This window comes from Cherax quadricarinatus, chromosome 52 (assembly GCF_038502225.1).
Source record: "Cherax quadricarinatus isolate ZL_2023a chromosome 52, ASM3850222v1, whole genome shotgun sequence".
In the NCBI taxonomy this organism is placed as follows: domain Eukaryota; kingdom Metazoa; phylum Arthropoda; class Malacostraca; order Decapoda; family Parastacidae; genus Cherax; species Cherax quadricarinatus.
In genome coordinates, this window is record NC_091343.1 from 26899662 (window position 1) to 26914108 (window position 14447).

Sequence of the window (14447 nt, forward strand, 5' to 3'; positions counted from 1 at the left end):
CCTTCGTTCAGTACTTCCTTCCTTCTTTCACATCTTCCTGAGATATTTTCTCCCATGTCTCTCACCTCCTCCTCTAGCTTGGCAGCATCAGGAATCCTGGACTCGGGCGTAGACGATGACGTTGGGTCACTTGGTGGTGGGGTGATAGATCGACTCTTTCCTCCGTTCAAGAGAAACAGAAGATTGTCGTCATCTGGGTTGATACCTGATGACACAACACATCAACTTAAATTACGAATAGTATAAAGGTCTAATTTCATACTCTTCAGTATAATTTTCCTAACGAGTTATAATTTTTAACGAGGTATAATTTTTCCCGACGAGTTTTTAAGTGCAGCAATTTTTTCTAGATGATTAAATAAAACTCCTAACTGCAAAATTAACATTCTTAACATATGAATCATTATTTACGTTTTTTATTTAAAAAAAAATTCAGTGAATGAAATATGAACATACTGAGTTACTATTAGGCACGAAATATTAGGCCTGAATTTCAAAATAATTGTTGGTATGCTAAATGTCTTAAATAAGAAGGAATAAAGGATTAATTTTGTGATCTTATGGTCACTGCAAAAGCACGAGAAAGTAAAATGTATACAATGGCCATAGTAAGTCACAGGTGATAGCCGAGTGAAGACGACAGATCATAATTCATTGCCATGTCTACATTATTCATCATAAATCATGACCCTCACTAGACTTTTGCTCGACATTAGCATTGCTGGTATCATCGGTTTCAAAGTAACTGTGCACTTACAATATCAAGAACATAACTATCCTTGTAGCTGAGACGACATTAGAAATACTTACATCATAACCAGGTGTAAAGAGCACTATGTTATGCATGGTCTGCCTAAGAAATACTAACGTGACACGGCAACTATATGACTTCCTCCCTCACCTCACCTCCACCTTGCGACTTCCGTTCTTAATAATTACTGCAAACTATGCTTTCTCGTCTTCTTATATCCGTATTAATTAACAAATATCCAAAAGTGTGCGTGCACTTGAGTTCCTTAATTCATATTGTCAATATCAGTGTAACTTCCACCAGCATTCTCATATTTTTTGGTAATGCATTAGAGGGAAAATCAGTAAACAAGTGGTGGTGCCTCCACCAATAATACTTAAACAAGACAAACATCGAAGCAAATTAGTTTCAAAAATACACAGCAATATATTGAGTGCATAGTTGGTGCTCAAGGGTAAACAATGTATACCACTGCCACATTATAAACAATGATTCCCATTATTAAAGTGCAAGCAATGTATATCACTGATACAGAGTAAACAACGTTTACAGATAATGTAAACAATAAGTATTTCGGGTGCAATGCACACAATGTCTACCATTGGTTCAGTGTATAGTACCAGTGGTCCTCAACCTCTCTACACAAGTGGGCAACATTTAATGGTCAAATATGTTATGAGAGCCCCACAGTTTTGTTGACAGTGTGCAGTGAGGAACATACACAAAAGTGAATTTATAATTTCATGTGAAGACCGGATCTATTTCCTAGAAGGTTCACATGCAGCCCAGGGGCCGCAGGTTGGGGACCCTTGGTGGGCCACATGCAGCCCAGGGGGCAGCAGGTTGGGGACCCTTGGTGGGCCACATGCAGCCCAGGGGGCAGCAGGTTGGGGACCCTTGGTGGGCCACATGCAGCCCAGGGGGCAGCAGGTTGGGGACCCTTGGTGGGCCACATGCAGCCCAGGAGCCGCAGGTTGGGGACCCTTGGTGGGCCACATGCAGCCCTGGAGCCGCAGGTTGGGGACCCTTGGTGGGCCACATGCAGCCCAGGGGGCAGCAGGTTGGGGACCCTTGGTGGGTCACATGCAGCCCAGGAGCCGCAGGTTGGGGACCCTTGGTGGGCCACATGCAGCCCAGGAGCCGCAGGTTGGGGACCCTTGGTGGGTCACATGCAGCCCAGGAGCCGCAGGTTGGGGACCCTTGGTGGGCCACATGCAGCCCAGGAGCCGCAGGTTGGGGACCCTTGGTGGGTTACATGCAGCCCAGGAGCCGCAGGTTGGGGACCCTTGGTGGGCCACATGCAGCCCAGGAGCCGCAGGTTGGGGACCCTTGGTGGGCCACATGCAGCCCAGGGGGCAGCAGGTTGGGGACCCTTGGTGGGTCACATGCAGCCCAGGAGCCGCAGGTTGGGGACCCTTGGTGGGCCACATGCAGCCCTGGAGCCGCAGGTTGGGGACCCTTGGTGGGCCACATGCAGCCCTGGAGCCGCAGGTTGGGGACCCTTGGTGGGCCACATGCAGCCCAGGGGCCGCAGGTGGGGGACCCTTGGTGGGCCACATGCAGCCCTGGAGCCGCAGGTTGGGGACCCTTGGTGGGCCACATGCAGCCCAGGAGCCGCAGGTGGGGGACCCTTGGTGGGCCACATGCAGCCCTGGAGCCGCAGGTTGGGGACCCTTGGTGGGCCACATGCAGCCCAGGAGCCGCAGGTGGGGGACCCTTGGTGGGCCACATGCAGCCCAGGAGCCGCAGGTTGGGGACCCTTGGTGGGCCACATGCAGCCCAGGAGCCGCAGGTGGGGGACCCTTGGTGGGCCACATGCAGCCCAGGAGCCGCAGGTTGGGGACTCTTGGTGGGCCACATGCAGCCCAGGAGCCGCAGGTGGGGGACTCTTGGTGGGACACATGCAGCCCAGGGGCAGCAAGTTGGGGACCCTTGATGGGCCACATGCAGCCCAAGGGCCGCAGGTTGGGGACTCTTGGTGGGCCACATGCAGCCCAGGAGCCGCAGGTGGGGGACTCTTGGTGGGACACATGCAGCCCAGGAGCCACAGGTTGGGGACCCTTGGTGGGCCAAATGCAGCCCAGGAGCCGCAGGTGGGGGACCCTTGGTGGGCCACATGCAGCCCAGGAGCCGCAGGTTGGGGACCCTTGGTGGGACACATGCAGCCCAGGGGCCGCAGGTGGGGGACCCTTGGTGGGCCACATGCAGCCCAGGGGGCAGCAGGTTGGGGACCCTTGGTGGGCCACATGCAGCCCAGTGGCTGCAGGTTGGGGACTCTTGGTGGGCCACATGCAGCCCAGGAGCCGCAGGTGGGGGACTCTTGGTGGGACACATGCAGCCCAGGGGCAGCAAGTTGCACATGCAGCCAAGGGGCAGCAACCCTTGGTGGGTAACATGCTGGGACCCCAGGTTGGGGACCCTTGGTGCCACATGCAGCCCAAGCAGGTTGGGGACCCTTGCACATGCAGTTGGGGACCCTTGGTGGGCCACATGCAGCCCAAGGGCCGCAGGTTGGGGACTCTTGGTGGGCCACATGCAGCCCAGGAGCCGCAGGTTGGGGACCCTTGGTGGGCCACATGCAGCCCAGGGGCAGCAAGTTGGGGACCCTTGGTGGGCCACATGCAGCCCAGGGGGCAGCAGGTTGGGGACCCTTGGTGAGCCACATGCAGCCCAGGGGCAGCAAGTTCGGGACCCTTGGTGGGCCACATGCAGCCCAAGGACCGCAGGTTGGGGACTCTTGGTGGGCCACATGCAGCCCAGGGGCCGCAGGTTGGGGACCCCTGGTGTATAAAATATACAATATAGTGTATACAATGTATTACTACTGAAATATACTAACGTCATCATATACTCAACAGCAGAGAAAGAATTAAAGTCACAATAGAGTGACTGGAACACAAATAACCTGCACGTAGCAGAATGAAACTTAACGTTTCGGTCCCACCTGTATCTTTATTAACAAGTAACGCCAATTAATTGTTCAAGTCAGACCGAAACGTCGTGTTAAGTTTATGATTGCTGGTTATTTGTGTATGTATGTATATATATGTATATACATATATATATATATATATATATATATATATATATATATATATATATATATATATATATATATATATATATATATATATATATATATATATATATATATATATATATATATATATATATATATATATATATATATATATATATATATATATATATATATATATATATATATATAAAGATGTATTGTATATGTCGTGCCGAATAGGTAAAACTGGCCAGTTAGCAAGAACTCATTTAAAATTTAGCTCTTTCTAAGATTTTCTCTTATACGTTCAGAGATATTTTTTTTTACATTTATGTTAATGTAAAAATTAATAATTTTGTACCAAAAGAACCTTAGAAAACTTACTTAACCTTATTATAACAAGCTAAATATATTTTAGATATCTTTACAATAATTTAATAATAAACGAAAACAATGAAAAATAATTTTTTTGTTCGGTTCAGAATGATTTTTGCGAAATTATTGCATCCACAATTTTTGCTTGCCTTATTCGGCAAGAAGAGCATTGCTATTTAAGCCAAAATCGCAAGTTTTACCTATTCGGCACGACATATATATATTCATATATATATATGTATATGTCGTGCCGAATAGGCAGAACTTGCGATCTTGGCTTAAATAGCAACGCTCATCTTGCCATATAGGACAAGTGAAAATTTGTGTATGCAATAATTTCGCCAAAATCATTCTGAACCTAACGAAAAAAATACATTTGATTGTGTTTGTTTAACACTAAATTATTGTAAATGTATTTAAAATATATTTAGTTGGGTTAGGTTAAAATAAATTGATCTTGTTATAATAAGGTTAGGTAAGTTTTCTAAGATTCTTTTGGTGCAAAATTAAAAGTTTTTACATTAACATTAATGAAAAAAATATATTTTTAAACGTATAAGAGAAAATTTCAGAAAAGACTTAATTTTAAATGATTTCTTGCTAATTGACCAGTTTTACATATTCGGCACGACATATATATATATATATATATATATATATATATATATATATATATATATATATATATATATATATATATATATATATATATATATATATATATACATATATATACATTCATACACTTGAGGAACCATTCAGGGACAGACGAGCTGGTCTTTGCTCTGGATTTGCGTTGAATACGTCTTACTATAAAAGTGTGTGTAGTTACTAGTGAACAGTGTCACCAAATGTCCATAGTGACACTGGAAGTCTTAACCTATAATAACAATTTTGTGTTAAATGCCGTGACTTGAGTGAACGTTCGTAAAAGGGAAGCCGAGGTACGAGAACCGAGAGGAAAAACTTTTGACGACTTTAGATCAAAATATACATAGGAAAGTCGGATGCAGTACTAATAGAAGTAGTCGTAGTATTAGTAATTGTTTTTCTAAAAGTTTCCATAATAGTTATAGAATTAGTATAAATAGTTGTAATAGTACTGGAAGTAATAGTAATAATAGATAAAATATTTGTAGTAGTAGTAGTAGAAGAAATAGTTGTAGTAGTAGCAGTATTAGTAGTAGAAATTGTTCTGGTAGTGGCAGTAGTAGTAGTAGTAGCAATAGTAGTAGTTGTACTAGTAGTTGGTGTAGTAGTGATGGTAATAATATTAGTTATTGTTGTACAAACTGAAGCATTATCAAAAATAGCAAGTTATTTCTCAACGTAAAGGAGAGGTGGAGCATAGCAGTAGGCCATGAGGTATACTGAGCATACCAGTAGGCCTACTGCTATGCCCAGAGTACTAACACAGGTGTGTCTGTGTGTGGCTACTTGTTGTATGCCGCTGTGTTAATACTACTAAATAAATGATTGCAGGCACCTGTTGTATAAAGTTATCGTAGAGCAAACATACAATACTGTAGGTGTGTAGTTGCCTATTATGTGTCTCTAAGTACAAGTAAGATGTATCACACAGTAAAAAATGGAATAAGATAAAAGGGGAAGTATTGATTGCTAAGTTACAAGTAATTAATTACAAATAGATAACCACTAGTTAAGAGCACAGGTGTTTTATTGCACCGGTGTACATCAGGTAGTAGGGGTACAACTATGTCACTGCAGGTGTGCGACAACTAGGGATGGCAGAGGTGTACTACAGGTATGCCGTGAGAGGTGTGGAATAACACACATGCAAACGAGGGTCATGCAAGTGTTATGAGTGGCCTACCTAGGCGACCCGCTGCTCACAACAAGGAGAGAACACTCTTAGTTTATAATCTCATTACAGAAATACTGTACAATTATAATCGAGTTTCAGGCACTGGTATATCTTCCTTAGGTGTCCCAAAATTTGTGTAAGTTCCTAAAGTGCCCCAGACCTTCTGTAAGTTTGATGGGAATCATAAAACTTATTAAGAAAACTCTATTGTGTCCCCAAAATTATGTAAATTTTCTGTGTCCCAAAACTTGTCTAATTTCCCTGCATATCTTAAAACTTATGTAAGTTTCTTAGGTGTCTGGTTTAAGTTTCCTAGATGTCTCCAAAGTCTTATAAGTTCCGTAGGTGGTCCTTAGGTGTCTTATGCTCTCAATAAAATCAGCATTTCACTGGTGATAAAAAGTCAATAGTTTTTAACAGTCATTATTTGACTGTGTTAATTCTAGTGCGGTCAGTCCTTCTTTGTTTTATTTTCACACATCAAACTATGTTATTACCTTTACATATTATTAATTGATGGGGTATATTATAATTGTTTAATTTTTATTGATAGACGATAATTAAGCCTAACCTAACATAATCTAGCCTAACCTAACATAATCTAGCCTAACATAACCTAATCTAACCTAACCTAATCTATCCTACCTAACCTAGTCTAGCTTAACCTTGTTAAACTTAATCTAATCTAACCTAACCTAACTTAACCTAATCTAATCAGGCCAAAATGATGGAAATAGAGAAATTTGATGAAACGCTTAAGCGAAAAACCGCAAAGAATTTGCGTAGATGGCTTGAAGTTCCCAAGTTCCGTAATTGACAGAAAACTTGTGCAAATTCTTTAAGTTCCCCAGAACTTGTGTGAATTAGCTGAGTATCCCATAAATTCTTTGTATGCGTTTCCTAGGTGCCCTGAAATATATTTAAATTCTCCAGTTTTCCAAAGCATGTTTAAATTCCCTGGGTGTACCAAAATTTTTGCAAATTCCCAAAGTTTGTATTGTCCTCGGCCTGGGTATTACTACTTTTCCCTTTTATTTCATTAGCATGAAACCATTTTAAACCAATGTTAAACAGACAGAATTATTAACTAAGTTATAAATTATTAACTAAGTTATAAGATAATCTTTTTTAAATGGTGTACCCACATGTACAATATTCTGTGATCTGATTCTTTACCTCGTTGAGTGAATTATTCTGCTAAAGTCGAATAATTGTTTTTCTGCACTTGATTTCTTAAACCTCTAAGTATACAGACACAAAAATGCTCATATGATAAAAAGAATAGTCCCTGAATGAAAAAGATGGGAAGGTATGATGTTATTGACCTGAGTGGACATAAGTGAATAGGTGTGTGAGCGTTTGCGTTGGTCTAGGAGTGAGTGTGTGGAGCGTTGATTTGTGGGTGTTAGTGCATGGTAGTGAGTGTGTGTAAATGAAGGTGAGTACGTGGGAGTGACTAACCTGCTCCGCCGCCCAGGAAGACGTCACCAAACTGAGTGTTAGAGCGACGCACTATGGAGTAACGCGGTGCTGCTTGCCTGTCAGGAGGGGGACAGGTGGGCTGTTGGTGTGGCTCTGTCCCCTTACTTGTAGAAGTAAGTCCATATTAACGTCTCATGGAAACATTCAGGCGAAGAAGCTATTATTATGGTCTAACTAATTTTGTTATGAATTATGTTATCATAGCCTTACTCATGTTATTATTCATAGCCTCACTTATGTTATTATAACTTAACTCATGTTATTATTGCCTACCTCACGTTATTATGATTAATTTAGTATTATTTTGGTCTATTTTATGCTGTTTTGGTGAAAATTATGTCAGTTTAAAATAGCTCATGTTACGGTCTACCTCATTATATTATGATCTGTCTCACTTTACCACTTATTCAAGATAAATGTTTATATTGTTTATAAGTAAATAAGTTAAAATACTGAACATTAGTTTGCATGTAAATTCATATTACAAACGAACTTACAATATTATAACAAGTAATTAGTAAAAGTTACTATTTCATAGTATTTCAGAGAGTTTTAAAGAATATTATTACTTTATTAATTAAGGTATTTCAAAATAGATCATTATTTTTTATTTGCAGTAAATTAATGTTCCAAACACGATTAAAAAACATTTAAAGAAATAACCACACATGTTTTATACGTATGACCATAAATAATGACATAACTTCGTTATCTCACATCACGACTTAAGAAAGTCTACCATTTGTCTACAATTATTAAAAAAAATTATGCATCACGATTTATTAACAGTTACCAGCATATTAAGGTTTATAAAGAGGTTAACATCACCTACAAAGAACATAACTAAAATTTAGTTTTGTAAGAAAGTTAATGTATATGATGACTTATGATTTATGAAGAAGTTACTACACTTCATGACTTATAAAGAAGTTACTACACTTCATGACTTATAAAGAAGTTATTACACTTCATGACTTATAAAGAAGTTACTACACTTCATGACTTATAAAGAAGTTACTACACTTCATGACTTATAAAGAAGTTATTACACTTCATGACTTATAAAGAAGTTACTACACTTCATGACTTATAAAGAAGTTACTACACTTCATGACTTATAAAGAAGTTACTACACTTCATGACTTATGAAGAAGTTACTACACTTCATGACTTATGAAGAAGTTACTACACTTCATGACTTATAAAGAAGTTACTACACTTTATGACTTATGAAGAAGTTACTACACTTCATGACTTATAAAGAAGTTACTACACTTCATGACTTATGAAGAAGTTACTACACTTCATGACTTATGAAGAAGTTACTACACTTCATGACTTATAAAGAAGTTACTACACTTCATGACTTATAAAGAAGTTACTACACTTCATGACTTATAAAGAAGTTACTACACTTCATGACTTATAAAGAAGTTACTACACTTCATGACTTATGAAGAAGTTACTACACTTCATGACTTATGAAGAAGTTACTACACTTCATGACTTATAAAGAAGTTACTACACTTCATGACTTATAAAGAAGTTACTACACTTCATGACTTATAAAGAAGTTACTACACTTCATGACTTATAAAGAAGTTACTACACTTCATGACTTATGAAGAAGTTACTACACTTCATGACTTATAAAGAAGTTACTACACTTCATGACTTATAAAGAAGTTACTACACTTCATGACTTATAAAGAAGTTACTACACTTCATGACTTATAAAGAAGTTACTACACTTCATGGCTAATAAAGAAGTTACTACACTTCATGACTTATAAAGAAGTTACTACACTTCATGACTTATAAAGAAGTTACTACACTTCATGACTTATAAAGAAGTTACTACACTTCATGACTTATGAAGAAGTTACTACACTTCATGACTTATGAAGAAGTTATTACACTTCATGACTTATAAAGAAGTTACTACACTTCATGACTTATAAAGAAGTTATTACACTTCATGACTTATAAAGAAGTTATTACACTTCATGACATATAAAGAAGTTATTACACTTCATGACATATAAAGAAGTTATTACACTTCATGACATATAAAGAAGTTATTACACTTCATGACATATAAAGAAGTTATTACACTTCATGACATATAAAGAAGTTATTACACTTCATGACATATAAAGAAGTTATTACACTTCATGACTTATAAAGAAGTTATTACACTTCATGACATATAAAGAAGTTATTACACTTCATGACTTATAAAGAAGTTATTACACTTCATGAATTATAAAGAAGTTATTACACTTCATGACATATAAAGAAGTTACTACACTTCATGACTTATAAAGAAGTTATTACACTTCATGACTTATAAAGAAGTTACTACACTTCATGACATATAAAGAAGTTATTACACTTCATGACATATAAAGAAGTTATTACACTTCATGACTTATAAAGAAGTTATTACACTTCATGACATATAAAGAAGTTACTACACTTCATGACTTATAAAGAAGTTATTACACTTCATGACTTATAAAGAAGTTACTACACTTCATGACTTATAAAGAAGTTACTACACTTCATGACTTATAAAAAAGTTACTACACTTCATGACTTATAAAGAAGTTACTACACTTCATGACTTATAAAGAAGTTACTACACTTCATGACTTATAAAGAAGTTACTACACTTCATGACTTATAAAGAAGTTATTACACTTCATGACTTATAAAGAAGTTTTTACACTTCATGACTTATAAAGAAGTTTTTACACTTCATGACTTATAAAGAAGTTACTACACTTCATGACTTATAAAGAAGTTACTACACTTCATGACTTATAAAGAAGTTATTACACTTCATGACTTATAAAGAAGTTTTTACACTTCATGACTTATAAAGAAGTTACTACACTTCATGACTTATAAAGAAGTTACTACACTTCATGACTTATAAAGAAGTTACTACACTTCATGACTTATAAAGAAGTTACTACACTTCATGACTTATAAAGAAGTTTTTACACTTCATGACTTATAAAGAAGTTACTACACTTCATGACTTATAAAGAAGTTACTACACTTCATGACTTATAAAGAAGTTATTACACTTCATGACATATAAAGAAGTTACTACACTTCATGACTTATAAAGAAGTTACTACACTTCATGACTTATAAAGAAGTTACTACACTTCATGACTTATAAAGAAGTTACTAAAAATCATAATTCTACATAACAAGGAAAATAACAAGAAGACACAACACAGTGACTGGAACGATACACAAATAACCCGCACATAGAAGAGAGGAGCTTACGACGACGTTTCGGTCCGACTTGAACCATTTACAAAGTCACACTAACGAAAACGAGAGCAGGATGGGTATATATAGGTAGGAGGTGGTAGTAGTAGTAGTGGTAGTGGTAGTAGTGGAGGTGGAAGGTAGTAGCAGTGGGGAGGTAGTAAGAGTAGGAGGGGCCAGTGAAATACTAAGAAAGAGGAGCACTGCAAGGGAGCTGGTGCCCACATGGGAGCTGGTGCCCACATGGGAGCTGGTGCCCACATGGGAGCTGGTGCCCACATGGGAGCTAGTGCCCACAAGGGAGCTGGTGCCCACAAGGGAGCTGGTGCCCACAAGGGAGCTGGTGCCCACAAGGGAGCTGGTGCCCACAAGGGAGCTGGTGCCCACAGAGGGTAAGACCAAGAACACTAAGGGGGGAAAAAATAAAAAAAAAATAAATAAAGAAGAAACAAATACACAGGGCAGAAGAAAGACAACCCAAAGAATATAAAGGGAAGAAGAAAGGAGAGGAGGGAAAAGAAGAAAAAAGGAGGAATCAGGTTCTGAAGTAAATGGTCCAAGTTGGACCGAAACGTCGTCGTAAGCTCCTCTCTTCTATGTGCGGGTTATTTATGTAACAAGGAAAATGTTACTGTCAGAGCCTTGTATAGAAATTAACCGGAATTTTCCATAAAAAAATTGCAGATTGATAGGTATATTTTTTAATTTTTTCATAGAGCACTCCAGGATGATTTGAATAGACTGATGCAATGGTCGGAGAAGTGGCAGATGCAGTTTAATATTGACAAATGCAAAGTTCTAAATGTTCGACAGTTAAATAACCATGCCACATATAAACTAAATAATGTAGGATTTAGGAGTTCTGGTTAGCAGTAATCTAAAACCAAGACAACAGTGCATTAGTGTTCACAATAAAGCTAACAGAATTCTTGGCTTCATATCTAGAAGTATAAATAATAGAAGTCCTCAGGTTGTTCTTCAACTCTATATATCCTTGGTTAGGCCTCATTTAGACTATGCTGCACAGTTTTGGTCACCGTATTACAGAATGGATATAAATGCTCTGGAAAACGTACAAAGGACGATGACAAAGATGATCCCATGTATCAGAAATCTTTCCTATGAGGATAGACTGAAGGCCCTGAATCTGCACTCTCTCGAAAGGCGTAGAATTAGGGAGGATATGATCGAGGTGTATAAATGGAAAACAGGAATAAATAAAGGGGATGTAAATAGCGTGCTGAAAATTTCCAGCCAAGACAGGACTCGCAGCAATGGTTTCAAGTTGGAAAAATTCAGATTCAGGAAGGATATAGGAAAGCACTGGTTTGGTAATAGAGTTGTGGATGAGTGAAACAAACTCCCGAGTACAGTTATTGAGGCTAAAACGTTGTGTAGTTTGAAAAATAGGTTAGATAAATACATGAGTGGGTGTGGGTGGGTGTGAGTTGGACCTGACTAGCTTTTGCTGCTGCATCTGGTGACGTGCTCCATCCTTGAGTGGAGGTGACCAGACTGGGTGGGTCATTGGGCTAATCCGGGGGGGGGGTCATTGGGCTAATCCGGGGTGGGTGGGTCATTGGGCTAATCCGGGGGGAATGGACCTGCTCCACATGGGTCAGTAGGCCTGTTGCAGTGTTCCTTCTTTCTTATGTTCTTATGTTCTTAACCTAACGTAATTTTTTTTACCTAAATTTTGCTTAATGATTCATTAGTAAGTTAAAATTTCTTTAATATTACTTATAATCAATTATAAATAAATTTTAATTAAGGTCAGATCGATTTTCCGCAGGTTTATAGTAAAAATAAATTTACGCTGATTATTTAGCAGAAAACAATCTTGCCATTTTGGCATAACTCACCGGCCTATTTGTACTCACTTATTTGTGGTTGCAGGGGTCGATACATAGCTCCTGGCCTCGCCTCTTCACTGGTCGCTACTAGGTCCTCTCTCTCCCTGCTCCATAAGTTTTATCATACTTCGTCTTAAAACCATGTATGGTTCTCGCCTCCATACTTGTGTGCTTAGTATACATATATATATATATATAGTATACATATATATATATATATAGTATACATATATATATATATATAGTATACATATATATATATATATATATATATATATATATATATATATATATATGTATATATGTATATATATATATATATATATATATATATATATATATATATATATATATATATATATATATATATATATATATATATATATATATATATATATATATATATATATATATATATATATATATATATATATATATATATATATATATATATATATATATATATATATATATATATATATATATATATATATATATACATATAGGTTACACTACACAGGCATGCACATGTATATATATACATACACACAACTAGGTGTTTTCTTCTTTTTCTTAATAGCTCTCGTTCTTGCTTATTTCCTCTATTGTCCATGGGGAAGTAGAAAAGAATCTTTCCTCCGTAAGCCATTCGTGTCATATGGTTCGACTAAACTAACGTGAGCAATAGGCTAGTAACCCCTTCTCCTGTATACATTTATTAAAAATGAGAAGAATAAAAACTTTACAAAACTGGGATGCTTGAATGTGTGTGGATGTAGTGTGGATGATAAGAAAGAGATGATTCCTGATGTTATGAATGAAAAGGAGTTCGATGTCCTGGTCCTAAGCGAAACAAAGCTGAAGCGGGTAGGCGAGTTTCAGTGAGGAGAAATAATTGGGATTAAGTTCGGATTATCTGAGAGAGTTAGAACTAAGGAAGGGGTAGCAATAATGTTGAAAGATCAGTTATGGAAATAGAAGAATAAATTCAAGGATTGTGTGGATTAAAATAAGCGTCGTATGTGAAAAGTGGGTCATAATGAGCTTGTATGCACCTGGAGAAGAGAGGAGTGTAGAGGAGAGAGAGAGAGAGATTTAGGGAGATGTTAAGCTGGTGTTTAGGAACCTCTGAACCAAGTGATAGAGTAATTGTGGTAGGGGACCTAAATGCTAAAGTACGAGAAACGTTTAGAGAGGGTGTGGTAAGCAAGTTTGGGGTGCCAGGTGTAAATGGTTGAACTTTGTATAGAAAGGGGTTTAGTTATGGGTAATACATATTTTAAGAAAAAGAGGATAAATAAGTATACAAGATATGATGTAGGGCGTAATGACAGTTGTTTGCCGGACTATGTATTGATAGATAAAAGACTGTTAAGTAGACTTCAGGATGTACATGTTTATAGAGGGGCCACAGATTTATCAGAACACTTTTTAGTTATAGCTACAAAGAGAGTAAAAGATAGATGGTATACGAGGAAAATAGAAGCAGCAAGTAAGTGAGAGGTGAAGGTGTATAAACTAAAAGAGGATGCAGTTAGGGTAAGATATAAACAACTATTGGAGGATAGATGGGCTAGTGAGAGTACAGGCAATGGAGTCGAAGATGTATGGGGTAGGTTTAAGAATGTAGTGTTAGAGTGTTCAGCAGAAGTTTGGGGTTACAGGAAAGTGGGTGCAGGAGGGAAGAAGAGCGATTGGTGGAATAATGATGTAAAGAGAGTAGTAAGGGAGAAAAAGTTAGCATATAAAAGGTTTTTGTAAAGTAGAAGTGATACAAGAAGGGAAGTGTATATTGAGAGAAAAAGTAAGGTTAAAAGATTGGTGAAGCAATGTAAAAAGAGAGCAAATGAGAGA

The 14447-nt window shown here is 38.0% G+C and overlaps 1 protein-coding gene across 1 annotated transcript in view; it reads right to left on the reverse strand.

Annotated features, from left to right (window-relative positions):
* Positions 1-14447, reverse strand: part of LOC128696898 (protein unc-80 homolog) — a 1079316-nt gene that overhangs the window by 757896 nt on the left and 306973 nt on the right. Inside the window, exons 9-11 of the mRNA XM_070095999.1 lie at positions 7432-7556; positions 5980-5991; positions 66-205 (exon numbers count right to left, since the gene is read on the reverse strand). Of these exons, the coding sequence (XP_069952100.1) occupies positions 66-205; positions 5980-5991; positions 7432-7556 (277 nt within the window). The remainder of the gene's footprint in view (positions 1-65; positions 206-5979; positions 5992-7431; positions 7557-14447) is intronic.